This window comes from Engystomops pustulosus, chromosome 6, assembly GCF_040894005.1.
Source record: "Engystomops pustulosus chromosome 6, aEngPut4.maternal, whole genome shotgun sequence".
Lineage (NCBI taxonomy): Eukaryota > Metazoa > Chordata > Amphibia > Anura > Leptodactylidae > Engystomops > Engystomops pustulosus.
In genome coordinates, this window is record NC_092416.1 from 41238646 (window position 1) to 41264995 (window position 26350).

The following is a 26350-nucleotide window of genomic DNA, read 5'->3' on the forward strand; positions in this document are numbered from 1 at the left end:
TTCTCATATGGTATATTACTTGTAAGGGGGTAGGGGGAGGTTGAAAACTAGCTGTCATCTGGATAGACAATGCACACAACACAAAAAGGTGATGTCCCAAATCCATTATTATTAATAATAATAATAATAATAATAATAATATCACTATTATTATGCAACAAACAAGTTATTTAGGTAGAACATAAATATTTATTGGAATACAACCTTAGAACTTTAACCTTAATAAATTTGTAATTAAGCAAACCATATGTGATAATAAAGCGTTTTCATCAAAAGTATACCGAATAAGGCTGCATTCACACTGCCGTATGGGGTACGTATATACAGCCGACGTATATACGTCCCCTACAGACGGCAATTGGCGCATGGCGGCACCGTACCGTTCTGTACCCTGTGAAAAGATAGGACGTCCTATCTTTTCTCGGCATACGGCACCGTGCGCCATGTTCCTCTATGGAGAGGGGCGGGGTTTAGCAGCGCTCACCCCCTCCTCCCCTCCCTGACGTAGCTGTGTGCCCGCCATGCTACGGTACGGTGGGCACTCTGCAGTGTGAATGCAGCCTAATATTTGTTTAGCCGATATGTATTTGTTCTTAGAAACACTATTGCCTCCTTCATTGATGACCTCAAGTCTGACCTAATTCTTGTAAGGCTAGAGTACAGCCTCTCTACACTGATTTGGGATCCAGTAACCGCATGGGCAACATCTATTACAATATCCGGTTATAGAGAAACGGTGGATCTTCCAGTATCAGTCTTTTCTCTTGGAATAGCTCACAAAGTGCTTCACATCATAATGCTGCAGAGCTAGATGGCATGAGGGTTTGGCTTTTATACATATAGTACTTTTTCATGTATGTGTTTCTGTAGTTCTGAATTTGAGATGTTGGAATACGAAGGGGAAACTTTTCTATGTAGAGTGTAGAATCCATCATAGCAGCGTAACCTTTACAAACTTGAACTTGGAGGAAAAGCAAACTAAAACATACAGCAGTGTACAGAGAGAGCATACACTGGACAGTCCTGCCTTATTCCAGATTTCTAAGATAAGTGCAGACATTCCTTCCCCTCTTATCTGTAGGGGAAGAGCTTCACTGCTGAGTAAAAAATGCATCCACATTCATCTCACCTAAGTCTACTTCCTTGTATCAGGAATAGAATGGTTTTTTAAAGGACATTCCATAGTTTCCCCAAATTCTGCTGAAAAAAATATTCAGCACATAGGGCAGTAAACTAAATGAAACAATGTATTATATATTTGAGTTGGTCCATTTTATTCCGACTACCCAGCCCTGCCTTTAGCCTGTTAATTCTAGTGCAGCAGCCTGGACAATGGGTTAAAGGGGTTGTCCGAGTTTAAAAAAAAAAAAAAAAATATGTGGCCGGGAGCGGGGTTACTAAAACAATAAAGCTGTACTTACCTCCCGGTGCCCTCCCGTATCCAGCGCTGCTGTCGCTCCGGTCCGGGGGCCATGTAAACAAACATGGCCGCCGGAGCAGCGCTGGACTCAGCTGCCGGCCGGCCGTGGCCGGGTACGCCTATCCGTCCCTATACACAGCATTGTGTATGGGGACCGGAAGGTTGTCGCATCCGGACGGAAGCTGAATGCAGCGCTGCTCCGGCGGCCATGTTTGTTTACATGGCCCCCGGACCGGAGCGACAGCAGCGCTGGATACGGGAGGGCACCGGGAGGTAAGTACAGCTTTATTGTTTTAGTAACCCCGCTCCCGGCCACATATTTTTTTTTTTAAACTCGGACAACCCCTTTAAGACCGGCATCTGAAGCCTCAGCCTTGTGCCGGGAGTATCCTACACTCCTGCCTCTGCGCTCCGTGTGTACATGAGGTTACTTCACCTATTTTCGGCAGCACTGAGACATCTGTTCTTCTGTGCTTCCTATTAGAACTCTGAGTCGGTAGATGTGTGCAGGGCTCTTCTTGGGGGTCTCTGATAGTACATACAGTCCTGGGTTGTGTGCGTAGTGCAGAGCAATAGTGCACAGTGCAGTTTAATAGAGGACACCAAAATACATAAATAAACTGATGATGTGTTTCTACTCGCCAGCAAGATGTCAGCGAGTTCTCCCACAAGCTACTGGACTGGCTGGAGGACGCCTTTCAATTGGCTGTTAATGGCGAGTAAGTGATGTTTTTTTTTGTCCATTTCCTTTTTTTTTTTTTTTTTACCTGGTTTCAATGTGAATTTAAGAGGAGGAATAGATGCTGAGCTAAAGTTTTCCAGGAGTTGGGCTGCATTCACACTAACGAGTGCCCGCGGTACCGTAGCACAGCGTCGCACAGGAAAGGAGGGGTTGAGCGCCGCTTGCCCCCGCACCTTTCCATAGCGATACATTGTGCACGGCGCCGTATAATGGGGAAAGATGGGACACGTCCAACCTTCCCCGGGTACGGAATGCTACAGTGCCGCACTTGGGTTGCACCGTACCGGTTCTTGCACCCATTGTCGGCCAATGGGGGACGTAAGTAAATGGCGGCTATATATACGTCCCCCAACGGCCGTGTGAATGTAACCTCAGTGTGTCCATGGCTTAGAATCAATGAAATGGTAGTGAGAGTAGTAGAGAGGTGTAAGATCAGAACGAGTCTGTATGTATGTATGTATATAAATATGTATGTATATAGTAATAAGCCACACTGAGAGTTGGAGTTCTTAACTGGTGACCATACATGTGAACTCCAGGAACAGAGAGGTAGTCTCGTATTGGTTAGCTGCAGCTCTGGATGTGACCAGAGGCGCAATGTTAGGACTCCCCCTAGAGGTGCATGTTGGCTATGGTAATATCGTACCGCCATATAACACGCTGCACCCCTTCTGCTAATTACAGGTGCAGTTGTGGCTGTCGGAGGTAACTATATGTTTTCTGTGTAATACACAGGGGATACAATTGGTGGTAGTCACTCCACGGTTTCCATGTGTCTATCCTTCCACTGTCATTCTTTCTTGTATTTGTCACTCTGCTCAGCGAGTCTGGAGCATCTTATTCTAGAAATGGAATCGGGGGCGCAACTTTAGTATCTGTACCAGACGTCTTGTTATTTGAGCTTTAGTCACTTGCATTTTTCCTTCTTCATATATCTTTGTATAGGAGTCCAAGAGACAAGTCTGAAAATCCAATGGTGCAGCTTTTTTATGGCACGTTTCTGAATGAGGGGTATCTGGAAGGTAAGTTCTTACTACTGTACATATATGGTTGTATCTGCAGATATAGGAATATTAGACCAGTTTTCGCCACCGCTAAAACTCATTATTTTTTTTTATATTTTTTTTTATACCACAAGATTACATTGAATTGCATAATAAGCCCATAAATAACATCACACAAATTAAAACGCAGGACAGAAAAAATAAACACAAGCATTGTCCATTATGAAAATTATAAAAAAAATCTCAAGGCCTCAGCCATATCCTGTTCTTCTTCACTGTGGTGTGGACCGGCTGTAAGATAACCAGCTGCAGCAGGACAAAAGATAATCACCTCCACCCCTCTTATCCTGAAGATGGTGCAAATCATGAGGAGATTAACCCTTTTCTTTTACACAGAATTATAACAAAACTTATGCGATGACTGAGCAGATATTGTAAGGACAAGTTAAAAATATTGGAATTTTATTTAATATTTTTCAAACGTTTTTTTTTTTTTATAACCCCTTCACGCTCCGTGGCGGATATATCCGCCACGGAGCGCAGTGACTTAGCGCTCAGTGGCGGATATATCCGCCACGGCGCTTATGCCGGCTCGGCTCTGGATCAGAGCCAAACCGGCATCGGGAAACACGGGGTGCCGGCTGTAACTAATAGCCGGCACCCCAGTGTAACACCCGCGATCGGAGTTGTCTCCGATCGCGGGTGCTTAACCCGTTAAATGCCGCGGTCAGCGTGACCGCGGCATTTAACATGCATCTGGGGGGTCTTTCCCCCACGATCGGCCCCCCGAACCGTTTTCGGGGGGTGCCGATCGTTGCTATAGCAACTCTGGGGTCCGATCTGGACCCCAGAGTTACTTGCAAGAATTGCCGGTAAGATGGCGTCTGTGACGTCATCTTACTGGCACAGTGCCAGCCTATGCAAGTGCATAGGCTGACACTGATAATACTCTGCAATACATCAGTATTGCAGAATATTATCATGAACAAGCAATCAGATGATTGCTTGTTCATGTCCCATGGTATAAAAGTGAAAAAGTAAAAAAAAAAGTTATTCAATAAAAAAATAAAGTCATAAATCACTAAAAATGCCCCAAACCATATAAAGAGACATATAACTCAAAAAAAGTCTAAATCATAACACAAACCCCACATATATAGTATCACCGCGTCGGTAACAACCCGTAGAATAAAAGTAAATCATTATTGAACCCCCACGATAAACGCCGTAAAAAAAAACTGTTATAAACCCTCCAAAAATTATGATTTTTACCTTTTCAATCCCACAAAAAATGCTATAAAATGCGATAAAAAAACCATATGTACTGCGACATGATACTGGTGCAAAGTACAACATGTCCCGCAAAAAACACGCCATCAACCAGCTCCGTAGCCAAAAAAGTAACAATGTTATGCCACTTGGAAGACGGCAATACATAAATGATAGATTTTTCCTCACATTAGGGTTTTGTTTGACAAATGTAGTAAAACGTAAGAAAATATATTCATGTCTGGTATCCCCGTAATCGTATCAACCCATAGAATAAAGATAACATGATTATTAGTCTATACGGTGAACACCAAAAAAAAAAAAAAGTAAAAAATCCAGTACAGAATTGATGCTTTTCTACTCCTGTCCTCAAAAAAAAGTTCCTAAATTTTCAACAATAGGTGATACCAACCCCAAAATGGTAACAATGGAAAAAGCATCTCGTCCCGCAAAAAAAAAATGCCGTCACATGGCCCCAATAACGAAAAAGCGAAAATTTTATAGCCTTCAAAAGGGGCCAATGAGGAAACTAAAATCCTGGCAGCTGCAGGGCGCTCCTTCCCTTCTGCGTCTCGCTGTGCGCCCATAAAACAAGTCACAGCCACATGTGGGGGGTCTCTGTACTCGGGAGAAATTGCAGAACAAATTGTTTGGTGGGTTTTCTCTTTTTATATTTTGGAAATGTGTAAATTTTAGTGCTAAATGAACGTATAAGGGAACAATATGACCATTCTAAATTTCACCTCCATTTTGATTCAATTACTATGAAGATCTCAAGGGGTTAACAATCTTCGTAAAAGCTGTTTCTGATAGCTTGAGGGGAGCAGATTTGAAAATGGGTTGGTTATATAGGGGGTTTTGATGCTAAATATGTAAAATTTCATTCAAAACTGTATTTATCCCCAAAATAGTCAATTCTGAAAATCCGGAAAAGCGATATTCGATTTGTAGGCTGCGTGACATCAAAATAAATTATCCAGACATTTCAGAAATTATGAAAATGTAAAGTAGACAAATGGGAAATGTTATTCGGCAAGTTATTTAGGTGGTAAATCGATCTGCCTGAAAACGCGGTGATTTAGAATTTGGAAAATGGCAAATTTTTCAAAAAATTTATCATATTTTCTTTTTTTTTTGTAAATAAACGCAAAACTTATCTGCCAAAATTTACCACTAAAATGAAGTACAACATGTGGGGAAAAAACAGTCTCAGAATCTTTGATAAGTAACAGTGTTCAAAAGTTATAACCATATAAAGCGAAGCAAGTCAGAATCCAAAAAATCGGGCTGAGCCTTAAGCTGTAAAATGGCTGCGTCCTTATGGGGTTAATTGTTTCTACGGTTTCTTTGTATGTGTGAGTATTTACAAGATAACCATGACATTTGTTCCGTGACAGATAAAACGTTCTCCAACATTGAAACTTTTGGGCAATATCCTCTACAAGTGAATGGGTTCAACAACTTAAATGAATGCCTGGAAGGCGCCATGTCAGAGGGGGAGATAGAGCACACTCAGAACGGCAAAACAGTGCAGTACAGGCAGGAGGTCAGTATGAACACAAAGCACTAAACTAATGTTTAGTAATCGAAATCGGGCAATCATGTGCCCTTCTGCTGTTCATGCCATGAAAATTGGTTCATGGTCTGGGTAATCGGGACTCTCACTGTCAATCACTGTATGTGGGTGGGGTAATCGGGACTCTCATTCTAAATCATATGTGGGCGGGTTAATCAGAATTCTCTCTTTCAATCACGGTGGGAACGGTGTCAGTCGATCTGTGTGGGCGGGGTAATTAGGACCCCTCCTAAGCATCTTATATCTGCTCACTACCTCTTTTCTCTCTGCAGCGCTGGTTTACCAAACTACCTCCGGTGTTGACCTTTGAATTGTCACGCTTTGAATACAACCAGTCGCTCGGACAGCCGGAGAAGATTCACAATAAGCTGGAATTCCCGGAGATTATTTATATGGACAGGTAAATGTGTAGAAATATCAGATTGGAATCTCTGTTTAATGCTGAGGTCTCACATCTCTACAAATATGAAGCTGGACAGATCACACTAGTGGTTGGTCAAAGCTACCATTTTAGTGGTTCTCTCAACTTTGTTGGTGGTGGGGAGGAGAAGGAATAGGCAATTGATCTTAAATGTCTTATTCTTGTGTGCAAAGGGACACGAGTCACTATGGGTGGTCAGGCCTAGGGTGGTCATCCTCTTTCTCCCCCGCCCCCCTCCCCCCGACTTTGTTTGCATTGATTATCTGGAGATTGATAACTGGGTCCTTATTTCAGGTTTCTATACAGAAACAAAGAGCTTATTAAGAAGAAACGAGAGGAAATCAAGAAACTGAATCGAGGTATTGACCTTCTCCATCAGAAGCTGGAAAGGTAAACTAAGGTCAATAACCATTTCCTGCACTAAACTTTGGCATTGAGTGTGATAACATATAACAGCGGGCTCTATGGGTCTTCCCGGTACCCTGAATTCATGCTGTAAGAAGGATTCTCTTACAGGAATTTACCATATTTCCTTTGGTAGACCGAAGGTGCCCTTTACACCTTAGCCATCACCCAGTGCTCATTTAGTCTGTAATAAGGATTGGCATTGTTGAGCCCAAAAAAGGGGTGTTCCCAGCTCCTTTCGGCAGATTGGGAAAAGCAGAGAGTTTATGCACAACCATGCGTCATTGATAAGCCGAGCGCATGGACCCCAATACACTTCAATGGAGAGTCAAATGTGTGCCAGACTTTCTGCTCGGATACGGACCCTGTTTTTCTGCAGACTCTTCCCCCATCAGATGATGTCAATGCAAAGGAAATTTGGGTTATCTGTGTGGTTCCCCTCGTACGTATTATACATAAGAGGACTTTGTTGGAAGTCAAACAGTTTTTCCAAAGTGTTGTAACACGCCAGGAATATTTCTGCCCGCTTGTCATCCAGAATGAGACTTGGCAGTCGTCCAGCCACGCCGCCCCCCGTGTGAGGCTACTGGAGTCATCACCCTCAGAATAATACTTCATAGCACGTAGAGCCAAATGTATCAGCTCAGTCATTCCCTGGTCACATCTATGTAGAGGAGATCGGCCTTGTTAGATAGGTCAGCACCTACTGAGGAGCTGTCATCACAAAGGAAAGCATCCTGCTACATACACTTAGCACCGCCACAGCTAGATCTCCATCCTTACTAATGGGGAACCCCTCTGGAGACCCCCCAGTTATTCCTAACTCTGTTCTCCTGTTTAGATGGTTTAGAGGTGTTACAGGAATTCTCGGAAAATCTGGAGGTACAGGGCATAAATAAAGGTGGTAGAAGCGGATCACACGACCCGCTCTCCCCATTTGCACTTCTGCAGGGCCAAGTTTGCCACCTTCCCCAGGATTTTCCTTAATTACTGTAAATCCCCTTTAAAGGAAATCTACCATCTGTTTTCAAGCATTGTGAACCAAGCACACCCTGAGAATGCTGTAGCTACACTGATAGTTACACAGAAACATATCTTGTTTCATCCCTGATCCGAGTGGTTTTGCTCAAAAAACAATTGTAAAATTCAGGAGCTTGGGAAAGCTGGGTTGCTTGCTGGCTGCGGTTCAAAAAACACATTACACAAAGATTCCTGAACTGTCCAGAAGGGACTAAACAACCTGAACTGGATGGCTTATATACAGCAGTTGGGGGATGGTGCAGCGATTGATTACTTCTGCCTGTCAGGGACAAAACAGTGATTACATAATTCTCTTTAGAGATCTAGAAAACCATGAGGAATTGTTACAGAAAGTATATTGGAAAATTGTATGACTTTTTATTGCACAAAGACTATCCATTATTTGCTGAAAGTGGACAGTTATTAGATATTGATCCTGTCCTCAGCTGCTGTACCAGGAGTGGCAGGATGCTTGTCTGAGTGCTGCAATCTCACAATTCAGTTCATGGGCAGCCCCTTTAATATCCTTCTTATCCATGTACGTATATTTTATTGATTTTCAGCCTATTCTTGTGTTGATCAGGTACCAGCAGTACGGTTCTGGTGCCAGCCGCTGCCCCCTTCTTGACATGCTCCAGTATGTGCTGGAGTTTGCGAACACGAAGTCTGCAGCGAGAAGCCATGCTGTGGATGTGACAGACATCTCGGTGCTTTCAGCAGATGACTCCGGTTCCTCCAGTACTCAACCACAGGAAAATGGGTAATTTCATTTATGGTAAAATGTAAAACCTATAAAATAGATGTTCTAGCTAACCTTGTAAATGAAGTGCCGCACAGCCAAAAGCAATTTCCTTCATGCTATTTGATGCGGTTTACAAAGTCTTATCTTCGTTTGTTCTCCGTTTTTTTTTGTTAGTTTTATCTTTTGTGTTGTTCTTTATTGGCCAATATGTGAGTTACATTGTTTGCAATGCATCTCCATTGTGTGTTATAGGGGGTTAGTCTTTTGTTCAGAAATGTGATGAGGCATATATGACGGGGTGACTTGTGTTATTTCACTGATTTTTGTGTTGCTTTTAATCCAGCAGTGGTCCAGGTCTAGAAATTTCGATCTGGCAATTTACAATAATAGTCAGTTTAGTGGGTAGCGTACCTGATGCTCCAGTGCGGGTTCTGAGATGACATATGGTTTCTTTTGTACAAGTTAAAGGGAACGATTTGGAATATTCTGGGGCCTCAAAATTGCCAGAATTCTGTGACCTTGGGGCTTTGCCTTGTTCCCAAGATTCCATGTGGATACAAGTCGGACTCAAGTCCCTGGACAGTACAACTTTCTTTCATTGTTCCATATGACTGTTTGTACTCTGTGATGTATTATTTTATTTGTGTATGTCTCCTATGATATGTAAAGAGTTAGGGAATACGCTATATAAATTTGGGTTATTGTTGCACAAGTAGCTGAACATCATATATTTAGTGGAGGGGAGAGTCGGGCAGCGGCTACTCCCCTCTATTTAGAACAAGTGCATGCTTGGCCAAGCCTCATGTACATGCAGGCAGGACTACTTAGAGGACAATAACCTGATCATTGTGGTTTGTCCAGTTTTGCAGCTAATGGATGCAGTGATCATGTGGACAGTGATAACTCAACAGTTTGCAGCTCATCCATAGAAAGTGCATCCTCATTGGCTTCTCAACAAAGACAAGTGGCAGCTACCGATGAACCAGCCCCGCGGACTGTCACTAAGGAGGAACTGCGTTCGGTGGAGGCCTGCTTACAGCGGTGGAGAGCTGAGGTACAGCAGGACATTCAAGGTGAGGGGTCAGCCAACCGAAAATCAGACGCGCCATAGAGATAAGAGGAGGAAGAAAATCGCTTACTGATCCCTCCGCTTTTCTTCTTTCAGACTTGAAGAATTCAGTGGCCTACATCAGAAAGACCATTGAAGACATCTACAATGAGGCCCATCTGCTGCAGGTAGAGATAAATTCGGTCTGGGGATTTTCTATTGAGACCGTAACTCAACACCCAAGAGGCATATTAAAAGTGGTTTCCCAAGACCAATCCACGGGATAGGACATAACTTGCTGATCAGTGGGGGTCTCAGTGCTGCTCCCACATACCTCCGCCGGACCCCACGTTGCTCCGTCAAACTAAAGGAGCAGACGACCATGCAGGACCGTTCTGCTCCATTAATCTCGAGCTGATGAAAATTGCGGCCGCGCTCACAGATCTCCGTCAGCTCCATAGAGATTTATGGAGAAGAACGGTCATTCGTGGCCTTCTGCTCCATTAGTCTGACGGACCCTCGTTTTCGTGATCTGTGGGGTTTTTGGCACCGAGATCCCCACTGATCAGCCCTATCCTGTTGAAACAAGCTCCCTTTCGATCACCCCTCCCCCCAGCAATCTCTGGATCTGGGGTTCCCGTCCTCACAAATGGTCGGGAACTCTACCAGCAGTGGAACTCTCACTAATCATGTGGATGTGGAATAACTTTGGGTGGCACGGTGGCTGAGTGAGTAGCACTTCTGCCTCGCAGCGTTGGGGTCCTGGGTTCGAATCCCACCCAGGTCAACATCTGCAAAGAGTTTGTATGTGGGTTTCTTTTGGGTACTCCGGTTTCCTCCCACACTCCAAAAACAAACTGTTAGGTTTTTTAAATTGTGAGCCTCATGGGGACAGGGTCCAATTTAACAGGCTTTGTGCAGTGCTGCGTAATCTGCGTGAGCTATATAGATAAAGAATTATTATTATCTTGTATTGCTGTTACAACCCTTTAAAGTTTGTCATGCGCTTTGTTCAGTACACCTGATTCCCGACCCCACTCACTACCTATGCATGCGCCCTTCTTGCTGAGCAAGGATGTTGAACGTGGAGGTAAAATTTAAATTGCGTGATTGTGGCCGTCTTTGCCATATCGCTTGGTCCAGAAAATATAGATGTAATATGAATGGCCTGGTATTCAGTGATGAACTCGCATGTTTCTAATGTCTTTTGAACTTATTAAAGTATAGCTTTGGCATTGGAGAATTGTGAAAGGGTTCATAAATCCTCGGGGCTCGGCCATCTTCACCATTCTCAATCATCGGACATAGCCGAGCACTCACATCGATGTTCAGTAGAGCAGAAGGATGTCAGTTAGGGGGAATCGGACCCCCATTGTTCTGATGGTGAGGTTCAGACCACTATCCTGTAAATAAAGACTTAATATTACACTTCCAGGACTCCCTTTCAGGTTTGCGGTGCAGGATTTCTTAAAATGGCAAAGAGTCTTTGTGCAGTATAAGAGTGACCTGAACCCTTGTTATCCGGGCTCTAATGTTCTGTACTATGTCTGTGCATGAATGGAGACTAGCCTGGGATCAACAGCTGAGAATCCTGGGACGTGATGATGGAGGAAGCTATATCTGTATACTCATCTTGGAGAAGTGAGCTAAAGCATCTATATTTACACTATACATAAAAGATAGATGGGATCACTGCATATGCAGGAGCATGACTAATAATTACCAGGGCCATGTAACGTGAAGGCTTCTAATTACACGCCATCATCTCACCCCGCTGCGTCACCAGCGTCATGACCCGTCATTCACTATATCCCAAAATAATATCCTATGTACGTCTTCTGCTCCCCAGCGAAACTGCATCATGTATTTCATTAATGGATCAGGGCAGACGTCTATCAACCGCAGCCGCCCATTGGTATAAGAGGAGCGTCATTCTCTCTCCTCCATTCATCAGACAAGCGCGCTCATACAAGCCGAGTGTGCATGTGTAAAGAGTGGCTCTGTTTATATGCTGAGGATTAAAAGATGCAGTATATGGCAGCCTGTGTTTTTTTTTTTTTTTAAATGTTGGCATTGGAAAGCAATGTCATCTTTGTGCAATAATTTTCTAGGATATTTTGGCGGAAGTATTTGGTTATTACTTTGCTCACAGGATTGAGTTCTTGGCGCACATGATCAGACATCTCTGTTCTACTAAATGCTATGGGGCTTCCAGAAAAGCTCTGGAGAACTGTATCCCATTAATATGGAGCACTCCCATGCAGAGCCGGTTAATGTGTCTTTGTGCTAATATTTGCGCTTTAATAGACCTTGTGGGAGCGCTCCTGCTGCAGCCAGTTGTCTTACATCCAGGTGCAGGTCCTACAGGAAAGATAAAGAGATTATATTTTCAGATATTTGTTTATTATCCTTTTTAATAAGCGCCAATTTATCCCCTTCCCATTTTTCCCCGCAATATATTAATAATTTTATGGTACTTTCTTCAGGTCCCATACAGGCTTCATGCAGTGCTGGTTCATGAGGGCCAGGCTAATGCTGGCCACTACTGGGCATATATCTACAGCCATACCAGACAGTGCTGGTTGAGGTACAATGATATATCCGTGACGGAAGCCACTTGGGAAGAGCTGGAAAGAGACTCCTATGGAGGCGAGAGAAACGCCAGCGCCTACTGCCTCATGTATATAAATGACAAGCTGCCTTACCTGATCGAGGGTGAGAAATCAACACTGGGTTTTTGCCCCGCACCTTTCCCCTATGTTTTGTATGAATTTTATTAGCTTGGTCCAAAGTTGTGTATTCTAACAGATTTTTCCATAAACTTGCACCCTTGGCTGAGCTTTCATGTATACTCCCATATATTGCTGTCACACACCTGGTGTCATAACCTATTTCGGGGTAACCAAAGGATGAGGTTAATTAGGACACCCCCCAATCACACCCTGGTTACCAGCCGATCCAATCTTTGCCTTGTGTATGGGAAGGTGAACATGTAATCCCATTGTAATTGTTTCTTTTTTTTTTTTCCGAAATGATTCTCTAGACCATGAAACGGGACAACTGGAAGACAGGATCCGCGCTCTCCCCCCAGATTTTGCACAATGTATAAGAGAGGACAACCAAAGGTTTGAACGTGACGTGGATGAATGGGAAGAGGCTCATTCCTGCAAGATCCCACAAATGGAGCCGGCCGTCCCCTCGGAAGAAGAGATCCCGTCTGATGGTAAATAGCTGCCCTACTCTGACACTACAAATGGCTGTCAATACAGGAGGATTCAATTTCTACAACTCATTCAGTTCAAGACTCTATTGTCACAATAGTTCATGTCCCTTTTTTACGGGTTTGTCCACTTAGTAAATAGTGGAGAAATTGTATAAAACTTCATTACACAAACAGTATACAAAAATAATTTCTGTATCCATTCTCTCGATCTCTGCTTGCTGTCATTCAGCAGGAAGCTTCATTGTTCACTTCCTGTGGATAAAAACCGGTCCCTGGTCATGTGATTTCACACAGGTGCAGAGTTTTTTTTATCACATTAAGTAATCAGAGCTGTGTGTTATATCGTGCACCTATGCAACGTCACATGACCAGAGATATAACGAGCCTTGCACCTGTGTGACATCACACACCAGGGACCGATTGCTATCCACAGGAAATAATCGGTGAAGCTTCTTATATAATTGAATTGATACAGGAAGTATATTGGAAATTACTTTTCATTATGCAGACTGTGTCAATCAAGTGGACAACCCCTTTAATCTGTGGGTGGCAGCTATATCAATGTCAGTGGCATGACCGTAACCAAGTGTATTCAATAAAATAGGCAACCCCCCGACCCCCATCTCTGCACATTTTTTAACATCCCATTCTCTTGATCTCTTCACCTTTGTCTGCCTTGTATTACAATATGACTTCTGTTGTCACCCTCACAGGCACAGCTTTTTGTTGTGGGGATTTCAATAGGTCCTTGTCTTCAGAACACGCCATGATTACCAAAGAGCAGACGGCACTCGCCATCACCAAAACCGCCGACTCCTATGAGAAAAACGGAGTAGAGGCTGCACTGGAAGAGGTAGGTGCTGGACTTATAGACAATAAGTGGGCCGCAATCAAAAGCTCCCTATAACTGACCTGCTGTGTCCCGCTGTGTGCTTTTGGGTTTGCACATCGTTGCTTGTTGGCTTTTTGTTTGCTTGGTAAAGTTCTAGTGATCTGCATTGTCCTGTAAAACATTGCATACGGATATAAACGGATTGTATCCGATATATAGCTAAGCGTTCAGGAGAACGTGGGATGCTTAACCACCACCATGTTCTTATGGGTCCTTGGTTTAATAATTGCCCATAACAAACCTATTGTGGGAGTGTTAAAAGAAATTCTAATAGCTTACACTTTGCTTATTTCCAATACATATGCAGCACTTAACTACTTTTACAATAAGGACATATCCCAAACACAACTAGAAGAAAAAAAAAATGCTAGCACACCTCGCCTTACCTATAGCTCAATTTTCTCTTATATTAGTTGAAACTTTATAGAAACCTTAAAAAAAAATTAAGAAAAAATGTTCTCTGCAACGCAAGAGCTCAGCCATATCCTCCTCGTTGTCCACTCACTATCCTGGGTCTGGCTGTAAGACAACTGGATGGAGCAGGGAGCCACTTTCTTTATGAGAAGAATGGAGATTGACATGAGTAGCAAGAGAATTCCCGTGTATTATGTAGGATTTCTATTTGTTTCAAGGTCATGCAGAAAAGGTGAAAACATAGAGGGCTTATATACATAACTAATTTACATATACAGGCAGTCCCCAGGTTACGTACAGGTTCTGTAGGTTTGTTCTTAATTTGTATGTAAGTCGGAACTGTATACGTTATCATTGGAACCCCAGCCAATTTTTGGGTCTCTGTAACAATTGGATTTTAAAAATGTTAGGGGGTCGTCTGTAAGTCAGGTGTTCTTAAATAGGGGACCGTCTGTACATATTTTTATTCATATTTCCTATAAAACTTCAACTTAACCGCGATCAGCAGTGAGGCTTGCATGGTTGTATTGTGTATGTACACTCACCGGCCACTTTATTAGGTACACCATGCTAGTAACGGGTTGGACCCCTTTTGCCTTCAGAACTGCCTCAATTCTTCGTGGCATAGATTCAACAAGGTGCTGGAAGCATTCCTCAGAGATTTTGGTCCATATTGACATGATGGCATCACACAGTTGCCGCAGATTTGTCGGCTGCACATCCATGATGCAAATCTCCCGTTCCACCACATCCCAAAGATGCTCTATTGGATTGAGATCTGGTGACTGTGGAGGCCATTTGAGTACAGTGAACTCATTGTCATGTCCAAGAAACCAGTCTGAGAGGATTCCAGCTTTATGACATGGCGCATTATCCTGCTGAAAGTAGCCATCAGATGTTGGGTACATTGTGGTCATAAAGGGATGGACATGGTCAGCAACAATACTCAGGTAGGCTGTGGCGTTGCAACGATGCTCAATTGGTACCAAGGGGCCCAAAGAGTGCCAAGAAAATATTCCCCAAACCATGACACCACCACCACCAGCCTGAACCGTTGATACAAGGCAGGATGGATCCATGCTTTCATGTTGTTGACGCCAAATTCTGACCCTACCATCCGAATGTCGCAGCAGAAATCGAGACTCATCAGACCAGGCAACGTTTTTCCAATCATCTACTGTCCAATTTCGATGAGCTTGTACAAATTGTAGCCTCAGTTTCCTGTTCTTAGCTGAAAGGAGTGGCACCGGGTGTGGTCTTCTGCTGCTGTAGCCCATCTGCCTCAAAGTTCGACGTACTGTGCGTTCAGAGATGCTCTTCTGCCTACCTTGGTTGTAACAGGTGGCGATTTGAGTCACTGTTGCCTTTCTATCAGCTCGAACCAGTCTGCCCATTCTCCTCCGATCTCTGGCATCAACAAGGCATTTCCGCCCACCGAACTGCCGCTCACTGGATGTTTTTTCTTTTTCGGACCATTCTCTGTAAACCCTAGAGATGGTTGTGCGTGAAAATCCCAGTAGATCAGCAGTTTCTGAAATACTCAGACCAGCCCTTATGGCACCAACAACCGTGCCACGTTCAAAGGCACTCAAATCACCTTTCTTCCCCATACTGATGCTCAGTTTGAACTGCAGGAGATTGTCTTGACCATGTCTACATGCCTAAATGCACTGAGTTGCCGCCATGTGATTGGCTGATTAGAAATTAAGTGTTAACGAGCAGTTGGACAGGTGTACCTAATAAAGTGGCCGGTGAGTGTATATTCCTAACGTCATTGCTAATCTTGCATAACCATTCTCCTCCCTCCTCACCTGTTTTCTTTTACTTTTTTCTTAACTTTTTCTTCTTGTACAGTATGTTCTATTCCGTCCTTTTTTTTATGCTTTCCTTTTTCCGCTACCACAGCCGACTATTCCCGAGCCAGAGGAGGCCAGTCAGCCCGAAGCCGTCCTCTCTACTCAGACGGGGGAGAAGGAGCAGCAGCCCAGCTCCCAGCTTTCCGAAGTAGAGATCCCCACTGTGGGGAAGATACTTGTTAGATCGGATGCGGATGGATATAATGAGGAGGTACAGAGCATGAGGGCTCAGACTCCATTCATCTGTCACACAGTAGGGTCAGCGTTATAACACACGGCTGCTTGGCACATACATTCTGTAATGGGTAATGATGATACTTGTCTTGGGTGCAGTGTTGCCTGAGAAGACAATGCATTGTTAATCCTGACATGAGTTGCAGATTTGGGTGGTTACACTGAGGGAACTGTTCTTTTTTTCTCTCTATTTTCTGATGTCTTGTGGTGTTGTTTCTTTTGTTTGTTTTTTTTGTTCCCTTTTATCCGTCTGCGGTGCTAGACGATGCTGAGCCCCGCCATGCAAGGCGTCATCCTGGCCATACTACAAGCCCGCCAGGTCTTTGATCGTGACGGACCTGAAGCGGGGCTTGTTAAGGTATCCCCTGGTTTGCAGTGTACTAACAGTGGAAGCTAAGATTTTTGACAGGGAATACATTGTTGCTGTGAATACTAATGCGTGCACTTATCAATGTGTAAACTAACCGGTATTGTATTGGCTTCATCAAAACTAGGGAAAGTGAACGTGTTTGCTGTAGGAAACTTGAGGGGTGTATATATTGATGATTGGTATTGTATGGCCGATGGCCATCTCTCCTGATTCTCCCCCTTGTACTTGTGCATCCTCGGCTTGGGAGAGATTGCATGTGTTCCAACAGTTGGGAGGTTGGTAAGCACTGGCTAATCGCCTGTGACAACAAAAACTTTTGCCATTGAGTGAAGTTGGGGCACACCCTGTAGAAATAAGGTGGGTATGGTTAGTCCCCGTAATGTGTGTGGTACATTTAATTTTCTATTTATCAGGCCTACATTGTTGTGTAGGGCACTTTTGCAGCTTTTCAGACGTACTTATTTTATACCCTAGTATAAAGCGACTTTATATGGTGCCGCCTTTCCCTATTTATCTGTCGTTGGAGATGTCCCTTAATAAATAGCGGGTGCACCAGGAGAGTTGGCACCACCTCCAGAGACTTAATTATGTAAATATACTTAAAGGGAAAGTGTCAGCGCAATTTGGGACACTAAACCATTCACAGGTCCTTTTGGACATTATGAAACAAAAAAACTAATTTCTACTTTACTTCCGTCCGGAGCTCTCAGCACCTGTGTGTTGCAGCTAATGAAGCCGGGATATTGTCCACTTCCCGTAATGTGAGAGCAGAGGAGTCCCAAATCCACCTGACAGCTCTTCTCTGATCTACAGCTCTTCTCTGGTTTTACTTGTCCGGTGATTTATTTATTTATTTTTTGACAAGAAAACTTCTGCAGGTATAAACCTTTGACTAACCTATAGAAAACAATCGTGCAGATAATAATGGTGAAATATTTCTATAAGAAAGTAGATAAGTGGGTCCTCCTTTCCCTCTGCCTTTCTTCTTAAACAGTTTGTGTCAATAAACTTCCTATCTTGTATCTACTGACAGCTGAGGGATAAAGGGACCTGAAAAAGTGTCTAATGACATAACTCTTTACAGACAGTCCTTGTATAGTCCCATCACCTCAGTGAGCTGAAGTTAAATGAGATGTAGGTAAGGAAAAAGTTAATAATTGGTCCCCTTATCTGCCTTGAGATAGGTCTGGATGGAGCTTTTGGAACGCTTCAGATTCTCTGCTCGCTACAGGAGAAAGGGCAAATAAACTGTTTTACTTAAATAGAAAATTTTCTGCAATGCTCTTTTCATTCCTGAAAAAAAAAAAATTCACTTCAAAGATTAAGTGTTGCTTTAAGTCTTCACATGGGAGTCCTATAATAGCTGATGTAAGGTGAAGTTGTGTGGACGTTCTTGGTTGCTTTAGGTGTTTTGATCTACATGAAACAAGCACCTGATGTCCACACACAGAGCTGAGATTGTGATGGCGTAGAACAAGGTGCTGGCTTCAGTACCCGGTGGTAAGCACCATTATTTTGTTTGTGCTGCTGCGGGACATTTCCCTCATAGTATTTGCATACTTGGCCATTCGTATTGTGGATGTGCCAGCCGAACAATGAGAGGGCGGATTACAAAGAGAAACTGCTCAAGCCGAATATATTGACTCTCCAAAATCCTAAGTTAATGGAGAATGACATTGGGAGGTGGTCGATCTTGGCCTCTGTGGGGGATTTGCATTAATTTTTGCTTTATTTCAACCACTTGCGTGGCCATATTTCTTATGATAAAAGTAGAGCATTGTTCCTTGAAGTGTGAGCTACATCCTTTTCTCTGCCTGCCATACAACACGTCCGTGGATAGTTGTCATGTACACAATCCATAACGTGTCCCCCGCCTCGCTGTAGTTACGAGCGCCGTATTCTACTGGGACGTGTGTAACTAGCAATTGTAAGTGAAATAATACTTAGAGGTCGGTCACTTTACCTCATGTAATGTGTTTACACGCACTATATATAATATAGATAGATATCTATCTATATATATCTTCGTCAAATCACAAGGTTATCCATTACCCTGCCTTAATTTGTGTTGCTGCTTTACATAACTTTTTAATAATGTGTGTAAATGTGGGGGGCAGGATATGAGGTAAGTTACCAATATACGATCTATAGTCCTGTTCTGCTTTATTGATATGTAAAGTGAAGCCTCCGGTCTTTTACCTCATCAGCCAGACATTCCTGGCCATAAAATGGCCGCAGATGGAGGGTCATGTGATCTCTATCTGTCCATGAATAATCTCCCTGCCAGGTGATTGTTCATGGACAGTTAGAGATCCCAGAACACTCCATCTGCAGCCATATTATGGACCGGAATGGCTGGCTGATGAGGTAAAAGACCGGAGGCTTCACTTTACATACTTATCAAGGTGTTTTTTTTTTTATTTTTAATTTTTTTTTATATTGCTACTATTTCAGGTGAATGTACAACCGTTTGGTCACTTTTTATTAAAATCTTAATGATGTCAACAGAGGCAACTCTGCTACAGAGTTTACCACCGGAAATTAACATTTTTATATTTTGGCATTTTAAGACCTGTCTTTTGATTTTGTTACTATTTATATTTATTCTAAGGTAAGGTGGGTGATTTGAGCTTTTGGGAATTTTTTCTGTATTTTTGGATTCTCTAGGGTACAGGAACCCTAGGGGGGGGTCTGTGTGATCCCAATATATACTGCAATACTACTTTACTGCAGTATATGGGGATTTTCCTACTGATCTATAATAGTGTACCACTGACACACTGTCACAGATAGTGTTGAATGTCATGCCTGGGAGTTTCGCATAGACTTCTGGCTGTGGTGTTTCGACCTTTTGGTGACGTCACACGGCTTTTTTCGAGAGACGTTTAATTTATTAACACTCGTAATCTGTCCCTGCACCAATTGCGGATGTTAGCGGTGGGTGTTTTATGCATTATGTAGCAAACACCCAGTGTAAGAAAAAAAAGTCCAAAGTCCAGTTGATTCCCCCCCAGCACTCGGATCAAAAAAAACCCCACGGACTCTGGGCAAGACTACAAACTTTAAAAGAATTACCAGTGCTTCAGGAGACCGTTATCCATAACTTCTTTCTTAAGTGTGTTCTGATAAAAGCATACTACATGGCAGTGTGCATAGATATACATGACACGGCATCTCAGGATAATGACCTACGCGTTTTGATTAAGCTTGCATACGCGAAACGTGTAGGTCGTTCCACCCACAGGTCCTTATGGATTGGTAGTTTAGTGTTCCAAATCTCCCTTTAGCAAGTCAAGTTCCTTGTTCCTAGTTTTTTTTTTTTTTTTTTTTCCCATAGCACCCTCAAAGGGGTTGTCCAGTTTTTTTTTTAAATGTCTTTCTTATTCTTGTTTAAACATGGACCACTTCTTTAACTGCAGGGTGTTTGTGTCCCAATTCGCCGTGATCAGTCCTCTTTACACCTGAGAGGAGGCAGGTTATCAAATGCTATGGATTACAGTCAGTCTCCGGGTTACATACAAGATGGGTTCGGAGCTGTATATTTTAAAATTGTAACTCCAGACATTTTTTTTTTTTTTTGGCCCAGTGACAATTGCATTTTCAAAATGTTGTGGTGTAATGGGAACAAGGATTATCAATAACTTCATTAGACACCTTAAAGCTGATCATTGCAGCCTGGGACTAAAATAACATCCTGAGAGCTTCAGCAGAGGTCACATGGGGCAGAGGGGCCCGTCTGTAGGTTCTCCTGTACTGAAAAGTCCTAAAAAAACTAATTTTATAATTTACTTCAGAAGTAGATCTTGTTTTAGTCAACGTGTCTAAAATAGATGTAAAGATAATCTTCCTATTTGGTTATCTGGGATCTTTCGCCTTTTAGCCGGTCCTGAACCAGATGTGATGGATTGGCCATCTCTCCTGATTCCCTCACACACGATTATTGGACTCTTGGCCGTGTGTGTGTGTGTGTGTGTGTGTTTTGAATAGGGTGAGGGAAGAAAGTCACTGCCAGATGCCTCTCCTGGGGGGACATTCAAAATCACCCCAGATGCTTTGCTCCTTATTTTAGGGTAGAGTCTGTAGAAGGTTGGCCGGTCCTACCAAATCGAATGTTGTATGGTAGGATGTGTAACTTCTACCTAGACAAAGGGTCAGAACTTACTAGAACAGAGAAGGCAAAATTTTTATGTACATTGTGTGGTGCCTTTTATATGCATTTTTAATTTTTATAGAGGACCTGTCATAATATCGGCACTAGTAAATGCCGCAGTGTTAGAAGGATAGCGTTACTGGAAACCTCTGGTAACGTTATCTATCACTGCAGTGGAGTACAGTGTAATTGTCGGAGCGCTTGCAAAGCTGTCCGACGTATTCATGAGGGGACGGGTTGGGGCAGGGTTAGGGGCGGTGACTGCCGCATGAGGCGCGGCAGTCACCGCCAGCCTATGGAGTGGGGGGGGGGGGGGCGGCCCGGGGAAGAGGCAGCGCTGTACCCCGCTGTACCTCGCCGCAGTGTTAGGTAGCGTTAGCGGAGGTTTACGGTAACGCTATCCTTCTAACACTGCGGCGTTTGTTCAAACGCTGGGAGCTGCTTACTTACGAAATTATGGGTGACAGGTCCTCTTTAAGGATTTTCACCTTGTTTGGTTTTATGGTTTTCAGCTTCCCATGTCCAGTACCTGGAGCCCTACTGAGCCAAAAATCTGCCCAAATATCAGGCAGGAGAAGTTTTTTTTTTTTTTTCCATCTCCTTTATGTTTTGTAGACTGGCACATGTGTGGGCTTCATGCCACCTTTAAGCGATTACATTTGCTTGGAATTTTTAGCTGCTCTTGTTCTGTGAAAAGCACTGTCAGCGCCACTATTGTTCCATCTGCAAAAACATGCAAATTTGTTTTGGAGCTTGTGGAACATCTATTTTTGTCACCACATGCATATGCAGAGAGCGGCTTGGGTTCCAACAAGATAATTTTAGGCTGTACCATGCAGAATCATCCCGCGCTTGACGTAAATTGGTTTTCAGCGCTGAAAAGGTAGCAGATGATGTCTGTAGCTTTTTTTTCAAAGAAGCTTTCACTTTGAGGTTCTGAATCCGTTTTCAAACAGACATATTCATTCCCGGCTCCCGGTAATTAAGTAGCTACACCTCGGAGCTAAAGACACTGAAGTGCACGTCCTCGGATCAGGCGCTGCCTGCTGCACGTCTTCTGCTAATGCGTCATTTGTGGGCAGCGGGGAACGGGGAATTGATGGAATCCACTGACACATTACAGGCTGGTTACTTACTGATATTGTACATGAAACGTTCTGCTGTACGGCCCAACCGTCCGCTGTCATCCCGCAGGGTTATTTAAGTTATTGGCATATATTAATGCACTCAACAAATGGAAAACTTTAAAAGGCTGATTTTTAAAGGGAACTTGTCAAACTATGCAGATGTATAACATGTTGGCAGAATGTTACACAGCAGGAGAAGCTGAGCAGATTGTACATTTATGTAGTGTCCTATCTGCAGGCAGCATGTTATAGAGCAGGAGGAGCTCAGCAGATTGTACATAGTGTCCTATCTCCAGCAAGTTTTTAGAGCAGGATAAGCTGAGAAGATTGTACAGTGTCCTATATGCAGGCAGCATGCTATAGAGCAGGAGGAGCTGAGCAGATTGTACATAGTGTCCTATATGCAGGCAGCATGCTATAGAGCAGGAGGAGCTGAGCAGATTGTATGCATCTGTAGTGTCCTATCTGCAGGCATTGGCCCAGATATATTATTGTTTCTGCACAAGTTTTTTGTCCACATTTGCATATAATTAAACAATGTGGTGCAATTTACACAAGGCAAGTGCAAAGAAAACAAATGCACAGAGCACCAGTTTTAATATATCTGGGCCGTTATGTTCTAGAGCCGATTGTGCAGAGTGTATGCTGACAGCATGTTATAGAGCAGGAGGAGCTGAACAGAATGTGAATAATGTCCTATCTGCAGATGGCAGGTTATAGAGCAGGAGGGGCTGTGAACATTACTTATAGTTTGATGGGAAAAGACTGTTTAGCTTTATCGTTTATTCATTTATTTTACTGCTCATCATGGTTTTATCGGTGAGTGCAAATACAGGATCCCCTATGTAATGACTGTCATCTTGCAGTGTACTGCCCCTACAACCCTTCTTTTTACTCAGATTTACAGCTTCTACCAGTCTTCAATGAGATTGAGGAGTAACTACAGATATAATGGCATTAAATGGGCAAGCCCCTTTCATAATGTCTCTGCTGTGTCAAATGCATCCGTAAGACAATCCCTTTAAATGTGGGGAAAATTGTTGAGCTGTAATGTAAGATGCTACACACTGAGCACTCCATTACACCCTCTGCCAGGCCGGAAGATGGGACCATTTCCTAAAGTACTAAATGGCTTTTTGGGTTAGGTTCTGTAAAACGGGATGTGAAACAGTATGAGGAGGGTATGTCATTGTGAAGACCGTGTGACAAAACCTACTGTGGCTATAATGTGGTCAACTTTTTTTTTTTTTTTATCCCTTGGATAGTCATAAACTTGGCTCCCGGGTTGTTCTACGCTAGTTTATGTTGCATCTAAACTAAGCAATAGTAACTATTCATACGTACTGTACATGTATAGTTTCAGTGTGTTATGGAGGACTTGGTACTTGGGACTTTCCCTCCTTGTACTTCTTATCATGAACGTGTTGTCTTCTCGGTAGGCATTCCGCGAGGAGTACTCCCGACTCTACCAACTTTCCAAGGAGCAGCCATCTCCGTCCAATGACCCGCGCCTGCAGCACGTCTTGATCTACTTCTTCCAGAACAGAGCCCCCGAACGTGTAATAGAACGAACACTACTGGAGCAGTTTGCTGATAAAAATCTCAGCTACGATGAACGGTGAGGAACAAGGGGTCTGCATACTACCAACACAAATATCGATGTTTACCCAGGATTATTCCAGACGTATTGTACTTGCCCTAGAAAACTTTCCTCTTCTGTCTGTAAAAGGCTGCTATAAGCCGGTTTAGGGATATCTGGTGTCTTTTGGTATGTCACATCCTTAGGCTAAATTCACACAAATGTATGGCTGCTGTACCGTAGCACGGTGGGCATACATCGGCGGCGAGAGGAGGAGGGGATGAGCGCCGCTCACGCACGCCCCTCTCCATAGATAAACATGGGGCTCGGCGTCGGATTCTGGGGAAAGATAGGACGTGTCCCATCTTTCTCCCGACTAAGGAACGGTACGATGACGCACATGTGCTGCACCGTACCGTTCCCTTATGGCGCCGTGCACCCATTGCCGGTTGTAAGACTGGTACAGTCAGAGAGGGTTCCCTGCCCCTTCAGATGAATGGTGAGGGTAGAGGTTGGTAGTTTATTAGCTGCAATGTTACTGGGTATGGGGGATGCATACAGTAGCAGAGGTATGGGAGGAACAGAGAAGGCCTTATGAGGCTGTGTTCACACATTGTTCTATGATTGGATTTATTAAGCGCAATTCAAGCTCATCTGGGAGGAGTTTAGACTATGTACATCTACCTTCAGAGTTTCAATTCAAGTGCACCTGTGAGTATGTGCAGGGATATATATTTGTAGCTTTTAGTTTAGTTTTGTTTTTTTTTGTTTTTTTCCAGATCGATAAGTATTATGAAGGTGGCGCGAGCAAAACTGAAAGAGATCGGGCCAAATGACATGGACATGAAGGAATATCAGGTTAGAGGAAGTAGAAGTCCATGTGATAAATATTCCATGATGCTGTGTATCGCTCACACATACCGGCTCATGTACGTCATGTATCCCTCTTGTGACTTTTCGTAATCGTAACTTGTCAATGTCGGTAAAATTCTTGTCATTATATTTGATGGTAAGATCGGACAAGATCCACAAACCCTCACAACTTCCAAAGCTTTTACACAATATCTAAAATAAACCTGTGATTTTATTTTTTTCCCTTCCCCAGAAGTGGCACGAGGATTACAGTCAGTTTCGTAAGGTGTCTGTTTACCTTCTGACAGGGCTGGAGCTCTACCAGAATGGAAAGTAAGTGACCTCTTCTTTTCATGTGGCCTTTGCAGTCAGACACACTTAAAGGTGTATTCCCATTTCAGCAAATGAATGTTATTGTTTGTGTTATTTAAAAAAGTTATGCAATTTACCAATATGCGTTCTGTATCAATTCCTTACCGTTTTCTAGATCTCTGCTTGCTGTCACTCTGTAGAAAGATTCTATGTTTACTTCCAGTGAACAGAAGTCTGCCCATGGTCACACAGGTGCATGGCTCGTTATAACACACAGCTCTGATTACCCTGTGATATAGCAAGCCATGCACCTGTGTGACATGCTTAGATTTTTTGTCCACTGGAAGTAAACAACGAAGCTTTCTACAGAGTGACGGCAAGCAGAGGTCCAGAAAACCGTAAGGAATTGATACAGAATGTTTATATTGTACAAAACAAGTACTAGGACAGATCTGCAGTTTGGCCCCCAGAGCCATGACTCAATGGGGTCCACACTCCTCTTCATTTGCAAATGGTTAAACGGAACCTGTCACCAGGAATGTAATTTTTAGCTGGTTACAGGTTCCAATAGCCTATGCTATGCTGATTTAAAAAAAAAAAATGTCTTTGTCAGCATTCTGAATCATTTCAGTACTTGTATGTAAGTTTTATTTTACATTACCTTGCTCCCTGCCAGAAGCACGTGGTGAGTCCCAGGGGAGGAGCAGCTGCAGCCTCTGTCTCTTACATTCTTCCTCTTCTCCACACCATACCCCTCCTCTGCCTGTTTAATGCACATGACAAAAAGTGGGGATGGAGCTGGATGGCGCAGAGAAGGCATAGACAACAGGCAAACACAGGGGACCCACCAAAAGCTGCTGGCAGGGAGCCAGATAATGTAATGCTGACATAGTTTTCAAAATCTGCATAGGCTAATGAAACCTGTCACCAGCTAAAAAAAAAAATCGCACTCCATGTGACAGGTTCACTTTAAGGTGATCAGATACTAAATTACATTTTTGCAAATTTTTAATGCTTTAGAGTTTTGGTTCTAGGACCGCACATAGTAGCACCATTATAACCTTTTTATTAAAAGCTTCAGGTCACATTTTGAGCCGCAGTTAACAATCTCTGATTCTTGTCAGATACCAGGAAGCCCTCACCTACCTGGTGTATGCCTATCAAAGCAATAGCGCCCTCCTGAGCATAGGAGCTAACCGTGGGGTGGAAGAAAAGCTGCTGGAGCTGTACAGACGGAAGTGCCTCCTGGTGGGTGTCCCTGTGGAAATGAACATTTTAAGACACGGTTAAGGTTCTTAAAGGGAACTGCTGACATTGAAAATGCTGTGAAATCTGCAGACAGTCATGTTATAGAGCAAAAGTTTAACATTTGTCTCATATTTAAGTCTAAAGGTGTCCGATTTGCAGGTAGAGTGTTATAGAGCAGGAGGAGCTGATCAGGTTAAGCTTAGTGTTTATGTGCTGTCAGCATGGTATACAGCAGGAGAAACTGAGTAGAGCATAGTGTCCCGTATTCAGGATGGATGTTATAGAGCAGGAGCAGCTGAGCAGATTAACCAAAGTGTCCTATCTAAAGGCAGCACGTTATAGAACAGTAGGGACTGATGAGATTGTACATAGTGTCCTGACTGTCATTCATTGAGTAGCCCCACTCTCTGGACTCCAGGAGGAGGTTTGGGTTGTATCCCATGAAA

The 26350-nt window shown here is 43.3% G+C and overlaps 1 protein-coding gene across 8 annotated transcripts in view; it reads left to right on the forward strand.

The window, feature by feature from the left end:
* Positions 1-26350, forward strand: part of USP28 (ubiquitin specific peptidase 28) — a 44931-nt gene that overhangs the window by 11854 nt on the left and 6727 nt on the right. For 3 of the 8 annotated variants that reach the window (XR_011856440.1, XM_072155843.1, XM_072155848.1), the window contains exons 8-25: positions 2066-2139; positions 2847-2867; positions 3108-3184; positions 5833-5981; positions 6284-6411; positions 6727-6822; positions 8441-8617; positions 9461-9672; positions 9765-9835; positions 12134-12362; positions 12691-12870; positions 13584-13723; positions 16082-16243; positions 16529-16624; positions 23353-23531; positions 24272-24350; positions 24598-24677; positions 25781-25904. Coding sequence is in view for 7 of the 8 variants with exons in the window: in XM_072155843.1 (XP_072011944.1) it covers positions 2066-2139; positions 2847-2867; positions 3108-3184; positions 5833-5981; positions 6284-6411; positions 6727-6822; positions 8441-8617; positions 9461-9672; positions 9765-9835; positions 12134-12362; positions 12691-12870; positions 13584-13723; positions 16082-16243; positions 16529-16624; positions 23353-23531; positions 24272-24350; positions 24598-24677; positions 25781-25904 (2274 nt within the window). In the remaining variant the exon portion in view is untranslated. The remainder of the gene's footprint in view (positions 1-2065; positions 2140-2846; positions 2868-3107; positions 3185-5832; positions 5982-6283; positions 6412-6726; positions 6823-8440; positions 8618-9460; positions 9673-9764; positions 9836-12133; positions 12363-12690; positions 12871-13583; positions 13724-16081; positions 16244-16528; positions 16625-23352; positions 23532-24271; positions 24351-24597; positions 24678-25780; positions 25905-26350) is intronic. The other 5 variants (XM_072155845.1, XM_072155844.1, XM_072155849.1 and 2 more) reach the window with 5 other exon arrangements.